The sequence below is a fragment of the Triturus cristatus genome, chromosome 10 (genome assembly GCF_964204655.1).
Source record: "Triturus cristatus chromosome 10, aTriCri1.1, whole genome shotgun sequence".
Taxonomy (NCBI): Eukaryota; Metazoa; Chordata; class Amphibia; order Caudata; family Salamandridae; genus Triturus; species Triturus cristatus.
The window spans coordinates 570,178,995-570,192,503 of record NC_140593.1 but is presented as its reverse complement, the minus strand read 5'-3'; the positions used below and the strand labels follow the sequence as shown (position 1 = coordinate 570,192,503).

The window sequence follows — 13,509 nt, the reverse complement described above, 5'->3', positions numbered from 1 at the left end:
TTCCCTCAGAAGACCTTAAGGGATAGGGAAGGACGTCTTCTTCTGTGGCTACAGAAGCTTAAGGATAAAGATGATCCTTTGTCAGGGATAGAAACTGCCTCTGGGTCCTCTATCTCTTCCAGGAAAAGGGTGGCTGAAGAAGAGTTTTCTTCTACTGGGGCGAAGGTGTCGAGGAGAGCCCAGTCTGTTAAGGGCTCGGGTCAGTCTTCGTCTTCATCTAAGAAGACGTCTCCACCTTCAGGATCCAAGCCCTCTACGCCCCCGAGGAAATCAGGAAAAAATATGCCAGCTAAAAGTTTTCCTGAGAGGAATTTACCTCAAGTGAGATTGCCGTCGTCGACGGCAGTGGCGTCGACGGTTATTATCGTCGACGCGGTTTCAACGTCGACTATTACATTCTCGTCGCCGAGACCTGCAATGATAATGTCATCAGCTTCATCGCCGTCGACGCTGGTCTCGGTGAGTGTTAAACCCATCTCGTCGACGAAGGAGGTGTCATCCCTCGTCTCCGTCCCGTCGACGGTAAGAAGCAAGAAAGTTGCTCCGTCTACGAAGACTACCTCGTTGACGTCTACTCCGTCGACGAAGATTGTGGTGCCGTCGACAGTTGCCCCGTCGACGAAGAATGCCTCGTCGACTAAGATCCATGCGTCGACGAAGATGGACGCGTCGACGCCATCGTCGACGAAGAGTGCCCCGTCGACGACGCCCTCGTCGACGAAGATTACCTCATCGTCGGCACCCTCGTCGGCGAAGATTGTCCCGTCGTCGACGACTGCCATCTCGTCGCCGAAAACAGCCTCGTCATCGAAAATGGCTTCAACGTCAGGATTACCACCGTCGTCGGTTCCGTCGACGCGATTGTCACCACCTCCTCTATCTACCTGCATGGATATGCAGGTGTGGACTGCGACTCCGTCGTCTGTCGTGTCTGATCAAAGGGCAACAGCGACTACGCTTCTTAAGCGCAGAGGATCGTCTTGAGAAGCTATATCGCCTCTAAAATTGCTGGCGCAACTTTTACAATCGGAGGATAATGATTCCGAAGAAGATGAGAGATTTCGGACTGCAAGGAGTCCATCGGAGCTTCTCATCAAATATCAAGATGATGAGGGTTATGATGATGACCAGTACGAAGATCCTAATATGGAACCACAGCCGACACCTCCTGCACCAGTGCCATCTGGTCAAATGCCATTGGAACTGCTTGATAATCTGCAGTATATGTTGCAAGATTACTTTAGACGTTTCCCTCCTTCGGAAACGGCGGAATCTCTTCCGTCGACACCCAGGCCAAGAGTACAGTTGTCGTCGTTTACAGTCACCAAGACCACCTTCTCCGTTGCCATCTCGTCAATCGCAGGTTACAGACGATGAAAGGGAGGAAGGAGAGGTAGATGATCAGTCTATCATGTCGGAGTGGGATAATTATCAGGTACAAACTCCTTCTCCAAGGGCTCCGGTGGACTCTCCCCCGGTGGACATTGGGAATTTCCATTCACTTATGGAAAGAGCGACCAAGAGATTCCTGATCCCCATGGAAACAAAGGAGGATGACTGCTTCCTGTATGACTTTAAGGACCAACCAAGGAAGCGGGTTCGGGCAATCCCAATCATTGATTTTATTTGGAAGGAGGGATTGAGACTGATGGCTACCCCTAATTCTCTTCCAGCAGTGTTACCAAGGCTGGACAAGAAATATAGAGCCCCAAGTAATTCACCAGCATGCCTAATTGGTCAACCTAAGGCGGACTCTGTTATAGCGCAAGCGGCTCAGAGACGGGCTAGAAATCCATCAACGCCCATATCAGCTCCACCTGATAGAGATGGTAGAAGATTGGACGCAATAGGAAAGAAGGTGTCCACGATGGCAGCAACCACAGTTCGGGCTGCAAACTCCCTGGCGATTTTAGGGAGATACGACCGCCAGATGTGGTCCGACATCTCTCCTTTCCTCGACATGTTACCGGAGCCTTCAAAATCCGAGGCCATGAAGATCCTGCAGGAAGGAGAGTATGCATCAGCGGAGATCATTGATGCAGCAGTGGATGTGGCATCAACTTGGTTCAGGCAGTTGGCAGGAGCTGCAGTGCTGAGGAGGCAGGGTTGGCTGAAGTCAACATCTTTTCGCCAGGAGGTGCAGTCTAAAATCAAAGACATGCCATTTGATGGTGAATCCTTGTTCGGTGCACATGTGGATGAAGCACTACAGGCGATTAAGAAGGATACGGAGACTGCAAGGTCCCTGGGTAGTCTGCAATTTAAAAAATCTACCTTCCGTGGAGCCAGAGGACGTGGATCCTTCTCTAGCAGGGGAGGTTATAACCAACAGCGTTCCTTTCAGACCTCTCAATCTGGCCAAAGATCTCAGAATTATCGCCAGCAATATTACGGACAGCGAAATCAACCATATTTGCAGTCTCGTAGGAAACCGTCCTTTCGCGGACGAGAGTCCGGTAAGAGGCAATGAGTTCAGCCACCTGCCACCATCTCTACCGTTACCACGTACAAGAATTGGAGGTCAAATATCCCACTTCTATTCAAATTGGTCCAAGATTACCACCGACAAGTGGGTATTGGATATAATATCCAGAGGCCATGCTCTGGAATTCACAAATTCCGCCAAATTCTCCTCCCAAGGGCCCACCCCCTGCTCATCTCAAAGAGCTTTTTTCCCCAAAAAATTTGATGATTCAAAAAGGAGCAATCGAAAAAGTCCCTCTCCTACAGAAGGGAACGGGCTTTTATTCATGGTTTTTCCTCATCCGGAAAAAATCAGGAGAGTGGCGTCCAATTCTCGACCTTTAAAGAAAATGTCTTTCCGGATGTTGACGCTCCAAGAAATTCTGCAGTTGCTTTCGATGGGAGATTACATGGCCACCCTCGACCTGCAGGACGCTTATTTTCATGTACCAATCCTACCCGGTCACAGAAAATTTCTACGGTTCAGAGTGGCTGGCAGGGATTTTCAATTCAGAGTCCTCCCATTTGGACTCCGCTCCGCACCCAGAGTCTTCACAAAGGTCATAGCGCCAGTGACTGCGCATCTCCGTCTGCAAGGAGTTCAAATATTCCCATACCTGGACGACTGCCTTATCAAGGCGAGTTCCGCCAAGGTAGCATCCGAGCATGTTCAAAAATGCCTCTTACTCTTCCAGTCCCTGGGTCTGTCAACAAATCTGGAGAAATCACATCTAGCTCCTTCGCAAAGAAGAACGTTCCTAGGAGCGACATTGGACACGGATCTGGCCAAAGCCTTTGTGTCAAAAGAAAGGCAAATCAAGATATGCAATCTTGCGGGCTCACTACTTTCAAAAGAGTGCGTTTCAGTCCGTGTGTACAAATCCTTCCTAGGGATGATTTCGTCTTGCATTCATCTCAATCCCAACTCTCGGTACAGAATGAGACCGTTGCAGGAGGAGCTCAATCTGCAATGGCTTCAGACCACAGGATCATTCGAGGATATCATTCACATCACCTCGCGAATGCGGGACGCCTTTCAATGGTGGGGTCAGATGAAACACTTGAAAGAGGGTTGTCCATTTCTAGTCGAAATGCCGGATTTCACAGTCACCACAGATGCATCCCTCGAGGGTTGGGGAGCGCACCTTCAAGGAATGACAGTCAAGGGCAGGTGGACTCTAGAACAGAGAAAGTGGCATATCAACCTGCTAGAATTGCGAGCCATATTCTTGGCTCTAAAATCCTTCCAGGCCATCATCCGAGGAGCATGCACACTTGTAAGAACAAACAATACAACAAGTATGCATTATTTGAACAAACAAGGCGGGACGAGGTCAGCCCTCCTATCTCAGCAAGCGCAAGAGATTTGGGATTGGGCGATTCGCCACAAGATCAACCTCAAAGCCATTCACGTCCCAGGAATCACGAATATTCTGGCGGATTCCCTCAGCAGAACCACAACGTCGAATCACGAATGGGAGTTACACCAACCATTCCTAGACGGAGTATTTCACGAATGGGGTCATCCCGATCTAGACCTCTTTGCAACCAGCCAGAACCGCAAATGCCCATTCTTCGCAAGTTGGGCTCCCCACAAGGACTCGCTGGGAAATGCCTTTTCGATGAATTGGTCGCAAATATATGCTTACGCCTTTCCACCTATCCCGTTGGTTCCACGAGTTCTGCGCAAGATCAAACAACAGCCTTGCTGCATGATTTTAATTGCTCCCAGGTGGCCCCGCCAGTACTGGTTCACAGAACTTCTCCTCCTCTCGGAGGCCGAGCCCATACAGTTTCGACCAATTCCACATCTTCTGACCCTTCAGAACGGTCAAATTTGTCATCCGGACCCAGCATCGCTGAGATTAGCGGCATGGCTCCTCAACAGCTTGAATTTGCACACCTAGATATCCCTCCAGCCTGCCAAGAGGTTTTGGCCAATGCTCGAGCACCAGCAACTGTTAAAACCTACAAACTAAAGTGGAAGAGGTTTTGCATGTGGTGTCAATCCGTTAATCTCCATCCGATCCACGCAAAACCGGAACAAATTCTGCCTTTCTTTCTACAGTTGGCGAGGTCTGGTCTTTCCCACTCTACTTTGAAGGTGTTCTTAGCTGCAATTTCAAGGTTTCGGCAGGATGGTATTACCTCTCTCTATTCCAATAGAGTCATCCAACAATTTTTTAAGGGGTTATTTAGGATGTTCCCGCCTATTCGGCGTCCACCTCCTTCTTGGCACCTTAATATAGTGCTTTCACAACTAATGCGGCATCCTTTCGAGCCCATCCACAAGACGGATCTAAAGTTCCTTTCTTGGAAGGTTTCTTTATTATTGGCTCTAACTTCTACAAGAAGGGTTAGTGATCTCCAAGCGTTCACTGTTCATCCGCCCTTTCTGCAATTCACATCTGATTCTGTGGTGCTGCGCACTAATCCAAAATTTATGCCAAAGGTCCCGACGGATTTCCATCTTAATGAACCCATAGTTTTGAAAACTTTCTTCCCAAATCCGCAAACAGCTGCAGAAAGGGCCTTGCATTCCCTAGACATCAAAAGATGTCTGAAGTTTTACTTACAGCGGACAGCACCACTGCGCAAATCGGACCAGCTCCTGGTAGCATATGGCAAACCACGTCAAGGCCATTCAGTATCAAAGCCAACCATAGCTCGCTGGATCTCGGCTGCAATTTGTTTATGCCATGATCAAGCTGGAAGACCATTGCAAGCGACCCCAAGAGCACACTCTACGAGAGCAATCTCTTCATCTACAGCTCTTTTTGCCGGTGTGCCTCTTCACCAGATCTGTAAAGCGGCAACATGGTCCAGCTGCCATACGTTTACCAGACACTACTGTTTGACAGCTGCAAGTGATGCGGATGGATCAGTGGGACAAGCTGTTCTACGTAATCTTTTCAAATAAGGTGAGCCTCTGTTCTCCCTCCTCCGCTATACTTTTATAAGACGCTTTTTTCCATACTATTTGTGGCTTGAAATTGTTTTACATATGTTGAAGCACACATGTTTTTCTCTATGGTTGTACTGTTTCATAATGTATATGGTCTATGATCCAAAGTAGCGTCTTATGAGCATAAGGTTATGTACTGCTATCTACTCTGATTCAGGCATGTGAATCTATGAAAGACATCCTGTGCGAGAAAATCTGACAGCCTGAGCCTCTGAGGAGAACATTCTGGTGGGTGCTGTCGCCTGATTGGCTGCAGTTTGGACTGGATATAATGACAGTGATAGTCATAGCTGTGGAAGTTTTTTCCCTTGTAGCTTAGGCTACTTTACTTCCTGGTTCAGGTTACCAGGGTTTTTTGGTTGTTATATGCATAATTATTGCTTTTTTATGTACCGTGGGACTCCCACTCCGACGACGGGGAATGATTCAGGCATGTGAATCTATGAAAGACACCAATACTGGAGAACCACAGATTACAGGTAACTATTGTTCTTCTTCAGCCACGGGGACCAGTAGACGTCGACGATGACCAGAGTCCGGAGGTGAGCTGTCCCACGAAGGATGTCGAGTGCTGGGGGGGGGGGGGGGGGGGGGCGGTTTCAGTGTCCGGATTGAACACCAACAAGCCTTGGCAACTGCACCCCACGCGGTCAGAGGAAATATGCTTCGGTGAGTACCAGCAAGGTCCTGGGGACTCTCCAAGCGATGGAGAGTCAGGGCACATCTGGAGCAACCAGGAAAACCCACTGAAAGTTAAGGATACCTTCACAGGGACCCACAGGTCGACGGACCAGGGATCACGAAGGGACCTCGAGAGGAATTGCAAAATACCAGCCCACGGAACACTCGTGGAGTGTAGGCTGGAATTCTTCGGTGGAAATGCTGCTCAGGGTCAGGACTACAAGTAGCCCAAAGCACAGCCTCAGGGGTCGCCGAACAGCATATGCTGCTGCAAATGGACACGGTGCACAGGGGCACGGGTTGCATGGTCCCCACGAGGGCTGCGGGTCTCAGGATTGCTGAGAGCACTAGTCGACCTCGGGGACACTTGGGAACCCACCTCCTGTATTGCATAAATCTTTGAAGTCCTCAGGAGCTCGGGAGATACAAACCGGTCAGATGTGTTTTTAAGGTGCTTGCCTTGCAGGGGAGTAACTCCTTTACTCCAAGGGAGATTCTTAAGTCATCCAGCGTAGTGTGGATAGTCAAAGTTCTTGGTTTCTAAAGCAGAGTTTCGTCCAGGTAACTCTAAAGTCCTGTAGTCAGGGGTTCCTACTTTATACCCAAGGAAGGGGTGGGACAAACTCTGGGGACCCACCTATGGGAGGGTCAGGACAGAGGGGTGGCTACACCCATGTCCTTGGTCCAGTTTCCTGCCAGAGCAGAAGCAAATGGCTCCTGCAACCGGTTTGAGCTGGACTATGCGCAGGGGTACCAAATGTGCCCCCAGTGCAGACATCAAAGCACTCTGAGTGCACCCACCCAGCCCCAATACACTAAAGCCTGTCTGGGAGGTGGTCTCACCTCCCTGTGACAGGGAACCTATTGTCCAGCATTCCCCTGCCGGAGTTTCGTCCAGCAGCAGGAGGGCAGACTCGTGTCTGTGGCTGTTAGCATACATCTTTTGATGTCAGGGTCGAGGAAGCTGGTACTGGGTGTTCCGGTGTTGTCATATTTCTCCCTCTAGGAGGGTGGAATCATACCTCCCACACCAGTTACTGGTGTGGAGATATGATTCCAAGGTGTTGGAAACCAAACAGGACATGTTTCCATGCAGCCGTTTTTAAGTTAGCATTTACTGCGAGGTTATAATGCACTTAAGAGTTTATCGTTGGCTGCATCACAAACCACCCCGGAATAGAGGTTCCGAAGGCTGCAGAGGGGCTCTGCTCATGCAGGAGCACCCTCTCACATAAAACCCAGCACCCTGCCTTCAGGATAGTTAATGCCTGCCATAGGGGTGACTGATAGGTTTATATGTGCAGTGATATGGAGTAGATACAGTGAACCTATATCTAAGTAAGGGGTGCACGCCCCACCCGCTGTAGCAGACCTGTTGTGTCATTTTGAATGGTTTCCCAGGGGTGGCATATTACATGCTGCAGCCCCTGAGAGGCCTCTGGGGTACCTATGCCCCGGGTACAGAGTATACCATATACTAGGGACTTATAAGGGTACCCCAGAATCCAATCTGGAATGTACCTAAAGTACATGCAATGCTGGTTTAGGGAGAAAGCAGATAGACTGGGGTCCTGATTAGCAGGATCTCAGTCAGACTAAGTCAAAACCAGCAAAACACCAGGAAAAAAGTGGGGGTAACTATGCAGTCAGATTCCACCTTCCTACTATGACCATCTTGAACAGGAATAGCAGTCAGAAATTTAAAAAGAATGTAACACATGTTTGTGTACTTACAATGGTTTTACTGTTTACTTCATAGTTGTAAAAGACACCTTGGAGAAAAGAGGCGTACTTGGGCAAATAAAAGCAAGAGTCCGGGCGGAAGTTTTTAATGCACTCGACGATCAAAGTGAACCACGTCCACAACTGTCGCATGAAAACCTTCTCATCAATGAACTTATCCGAGAATACCTGGAATTCAACAAATACCGATACACGGCTTCCGTTTTAAGCACAGGTAAAGTGACTGGCTACTCTTCAATCTTATTACATGATCATGCTTATAAAATAAAATATTTAGGCTACATTTGGACCTTGGGGTGATATGTCTGTCCTTAAGAAAAAGTTTAGGATCTGATGAACTGATGAAAAAGGTTATGCACTGACCCAAAACAAACCTTGTCGTTTGAACATGATGCATTGCATAAAATTCTAAACTTTTTGGGCGAATTGTTGCATGGAAATACAATGTCTATACAAAAATAAGTTAATGCAGCTGCCATCTTGAAGTGTCTGTATGAGGCCTTTAAAGAAGCAGTGGAACGCTGTGATTTGTCAACTGAACTAGCAGTACTAGATCTTTGCTTATCTGTAAAGATAACATTACAGTGTTATCTATGAAATGTTGTCTAACCATAAAAAAGCTTTAGGGTTATGTCCGAAACAACTATTAATTGGGATTCATTGTAGTTCACTACAAATAATAAAGTCACTAACAGTTTAGTTCAAGTCAAAGGTTCGGTAATTTAAATCTGAGCTCAAGCCTTGCTAGCTGCAACACAGAGTACACGGGTACAAGTTCAGTTAAAAAATCAAAAACACAACACAATAAAAATTCCACTCCAATTTAAAGAAATCGAGTAAAACTTAATGACCAAAGTAACACCAAATCGACAAAAATACAATTAGAGGAACTGGTGATATGAATCTTAAAAGATTTAGGTGAAAATAGAAGCAAAAAGCACAAAGCGCCAATGGTTGCAGTTACCCTAGACGGAGTCCACTAGGCCCTGGGTGTAGATTTTTTTTTAAATATCACATTAGTAGTTTATCATGAACAAAAGTTATGTTAGTGCCCAGTTAACCACAGGAATACACATTTAAGCCTCCAAGAACCTCCGGGGTGGGGGACTTGGAGACTCTCAGGGTGTTAGAGTCCACCAGCTAAGCCCAGTCCAAGTTCCAGTTGCCACTGGTCAACTGGGACTTTCCAGGAAAACTGCACTTGTAGCTTGTTGTGTCAATGTAGCTACACAGGAGGCTAGACAATCTAGCCTTACGGTCCAATTCTTTGTCCTGGGTACATGGGTCAGCAGGTCTAGTCCTTCAGGGCTCCTCCCAGGCGACAGACTGCAAGGCGCCAGTCCTCTTCTTTAGGTCCAGAAAGCGTTCTTTTAAGGTGCCTGAATGTGCCACATTTAATTGACTATTGGACACTCCCTAACCAGTGGTGTAAAAGTTCCCAGGGCCAGCTGCACCCACTTTTTCAGTAGTTCCTGCTTGCTCTTCTGCAAACAGTCCCAAAAGGCTATGTGGCAAGGCAATGCCAGGATGACTGAAGTCTTTAACCACACTAAACCTGGTTTTGAAGGCTGGGGGTCTGTAGTAGAGTAGACTATGGAAATGACCAGTGTCCATCCACAGCTAACACTACAATCAATCCAATTTGAAGCAGACCCTGTAACCACACCAAACCAGTAGACATAAGTCTGTTAGCTCAAAGCAGGATCCTTCAGCAACCAGACAGGAGATGCACAAGAATTATCCTTGCATGCTGTTTGCTGCCTTTGAAGTACGCAAAATTGTTACATGTGGCTCAAACAAACTAAGCAGGTAGGATTTGACATAGTGGTGCCAACAAGATGGTAGACCTCCATACTTTGTGAGTTCAAAGGAGTCATCCATGCCCATTCAGGTTGATCTGTCAATCACATTGACCTATTGTGTAGCTCCAGGGGAACATTTTGATCCTCATTCACATCTTTGTAGGCCAAGTACTGTCTGGGAGATGCTGGAGAGTTCATGCAAATTAGCCTCAGGCAGGGAATAGGTAACTTCAAAAAAATTACTCTTCAATATTATTTATTGAAATTCAGACTTCATCATTGAATTGGATTTTTAATAACTATTAGAAATAGTTGTTTAATTTTTTTTTTTTTTAGCTGGTCCCATGTTCAAGATAAAGAATTAGTATTTTAATCTATACTCTGATTTTATACGTCGGACAGCGAGGCCAGCCACAGTGAAAATGACTTTTAAGTCCTTGTGGCTGCAGAGACACAGGCACATTAATCTAATACATATCCTTTTTAAATATCATGCACCCTACCTTCTCCAGTATTGGAGTATCTTTTTTAAATTTTTTATTTGTTATTGACATTTCAGTTCAACAACAACAAATCAGTCGAACAAACCAGATACATATCCAGTAAGCGAAATTCTGTTTCAAATGACCTCACTATTACATAATGACAAAGGTATATCGCACCGCAGCTACCCCCCCCCCCGAACTCACATATGTAACACACAAACCTCAACTGCCTTAGTATACATACTTGATCTCGGATATGATACCAACATATACTTTCCAGACATATCTTTCCCTGTGTGGGCAAGTTACCAGATCTCATACCATATTTTCGCTCAGACTAGTGTCCTCTGTGAGACCTTGATATAACACAGCTACAAACATGATTACGGTGCTGCCTCTTCCAACGTCTCACCCTCTCCCTGTGCATTACTACTCCAATTCAGGAATGGGTCCCAATATTGGGGTATCTTTCATAGATTAACATGCCTGAATCATTCCCATTCGTCGGAGTGAGAGCCCCATGGTACATACAAATAGCAATATATATACACATAGAAACCATATCGTGGGTAACCTAGAACCAGGAAGTAAAGTAGCCAGAAATCAAAAGGAAAAAATCCTCCACTTTCATGACTCGTCCAAGTCATTATATATGGTCCAAACTACAGCCAATCAGGCGACAGCACCACCTAGAATGTTCTCCTCAGAGGCTCAGGCTGTCAGATTTTCTACTGCACATCGTGTGAAGAGAGTCTCCCTGAGCTCTGCTCAGTTCTTCTCATTTTTTCTTTGAGAAAAATGTTCCTGTGAGGATGTCTTCTTCAAAGAAATCTCTTTCGACCTTGTAAATCTTGTGGGAAGCTCCTGCTGTTTTCAGAAGATCCCCGCAAGAAATGCATTTACTGATTGTGTCCTAACCACCAGGTGAGAGACTGCAAGATCTGTAGAATTTTCCCACAAAAGACTCTGAGGGACAGAGGGGCGTCTACTTATGTGGCTACAGAAGATTAAAGATCAGGACAATCCCTTATCTGAAGTTGGGAGTGTTGCCTCTGTCCAGACTGCGTCCTCCAGAAAGAGGAGTGCTGACACAGATTTATCTTCTCCTGGGGCTAAGGTGTTGAAGAAACGGCATACCTGCAAGAGTGCTGAGTTGCCTTCTACCTCCAAAAAAGGCTCTTCCACCTTCTAAAAGTAAAACTATGCCTTTTACGCCCCCGAAAAAGACTGCGAAGTCTCAATCTTCAAAGCAGGTTTCTGACTAGGATTTACCTCAGAAACTGGGTCGACGCCTTCGTCGACGAAGCCTTCCTTTGCCGCTACGACGACGGTGACTGCAACCTTCTCGTCGCCGAAGCCACAGATGATAATGTCGTCGGTGTCTTCGCCGTCGACGCTGGTGTTTGTCGCCGTAAGACCAGTTCCGTCGACGAAGGAGATTAAATCTACTGTCGACGCTCCTTCGACGAAGATTAAAAGTGTCGTCGACGACTGCCTCGTCGACTAAGTCCGTCTCGTCGACGATGACTCCATCAATGCCTGCCTCGTCGACGACTACTTCGTCGACTATGCAAAGGTTGGTCGCACACTGCTCGTCACACCAGCAAGTTGCCCCAAGGGACTGTGGAAGATGTAGTGGCGACGGCGGGTACGCCTATGCCACAATGTATAAAGAACAGTATGTGTTGCGTTAGCCATCCCTGGACACGTGTTTCGAGGTAGTTGCCTCTCGTCAGCAGGGAGCAGGTCAGTGTAAAGTGGTGCCGCGTGGACTGCCAAAATGTAATTAAAACAGGTCAAGTACCTCTCATGGCGCGCAGGTGCAGATCCAAGGCTCGTCAGCCCGTTGGCTCAAGGGAGCCGTAATAAATTATGCAAAGGTTGGTCGCACACTGCTCGTCACACCAGCAAGTTGCCCCAAGGGACTGTGGAAGATGTAGTGACGACGGCGGGTACGCCTATGCCACAATGTATAAAGAACAGTATGTGTTGCGTTAGCCATCCCTGGACACGTGTTTCGAGGTAGTTGCCTCTCGTCAGCAGGGAGCAGGTCAGTGTAAAGTGGTGCCGCGTGGACTGCCAAAATGTAATTAAAACAGGTCAAGTACCTCTCATGGCATGACATGTTGCCTGAGCCCTCTAAGTCAGAGGCGCTTAAGATTCTGCAGGAAGGGGAAAGAATCTCGGCTGAGATTGATTCATCGGTGGATGTTGCATCTACAGGTTTTCGACAACTGGCAGGTGCCGCAGTCCTGCGGAGGCAGGGCTGGTTAAAATCAACATCATTTCGCCAGGAGGTTCAAAATAAAATAATTGATATGCCTTTTGATGGTGTGTCTCTCTTTGGGCAGCATGTTGACGAGGCCCTATAGGCCATTAAAAAAGATACCGAGACAGCAAGATCTCTCGGAATGCTTCAGTTTCGTTAACGGCCCTTCTGGGGTGCGAGAGGCCGCGGATCCTTTTCTAATCGAGGGGGATATAATCAGCAAAGACGATATCAGTCCTATCAAAGTAACCAACGTTGCTCTTCCCAGCGCCAACAATCGTTCAGACAGCAACCATCTACCTCCTATTTGCCAAATAGAAGGAAGTCTACCTACCGCGGACGTGATACGTCCAAAAAGCAGTGACAACTGCCACCTGCTCTACCGCTTGCCCCGTTATAAGTTGGAGGAAGAATCTCCCGTTACTACTCAAACTGGTCGAAGATAACCACAGACAAATGGGTCTTGCACATTGTAGCCAGAGGCCACGTTCTAGAATTTGTAAAACTTACTCCGAATTCTCCTCCCAAAGGTCCACCTCCAGCTCACCTCTCAGAGCTTTTTGCCCAAACAAATTTGATGCTGCGAAAGGGAGCGATGAAGTAGTCCCTCGATTGCGAAGAGGAACCGGCTTTTATTCCAGATTTTTTCTAATAAAGAAGAAATCGGGAGAATGGCGTCCCATTCTAGATCTGCGCTCCCTCAACAAATAGCTAAAAAAATTATCCTTCTGGATGCTAACTCTGCAAGAAATCCTTCAACTTCTCACTGCAGGGGATCATATGACCACCCTCTACCTCCAAGACGCTTATTTTCATGTACCAATTCTACCCAGACACAGAAAGTTCTTGAGGTTCAGAGTGGCTGGCAGGGACTTTCAGTTCAAAGTCCTCCCTTTCGGACTACGTTCCGCACCCCTGGTCTTTACCAAGGTCTTAGCACCGGTGGCTGCACACCTTCGGCTGGAGGGATTTCACATTTTTCCTTATTTGGATGACTGCTTTATCAAGGCGAATTCTTTCAACATCGCATACGTCCATACACAGAGATGTCTATCACTTTTCCAATCTCTGGGCCTCTCCATCAATTTCGACAAGTCTCAC

General features: G+C 47.1%; 1 protein-coding gene and 1 long non-coding RNA gene across 2 annotated transcripts in view; one reads left to right on the top strand and one right to left on the bottom strand.

The window, feature by feature from the left end:
• CEP20 (centrosomal protein 20) overlaps window positions 1-13,509 on the top strand; it is a 380,968-nt gene that overhangs the window by 110,506 nt on the left and 256,953 nt on the right. Inside the window, exon 2 of the mRNA XM_085632082.1 lies at window positions 7,869-8,066. Within this exon, the coding sequence (XP_085488208.1) occupies window positions 7,869-8,066 (198 nt within the window). The remainder of the gene's footprint in view (window positions 1-7,868; window positions 8,067-13,509) is intronic.
• Window positions 1-13,509, bottom strand: part of LOC146789750 (uncharacterized) — a 101,584-nt gene that overhangs the window by 65,621 nt on the left and 22,454 nt on the right. The window lies entirely within an intron of this gene.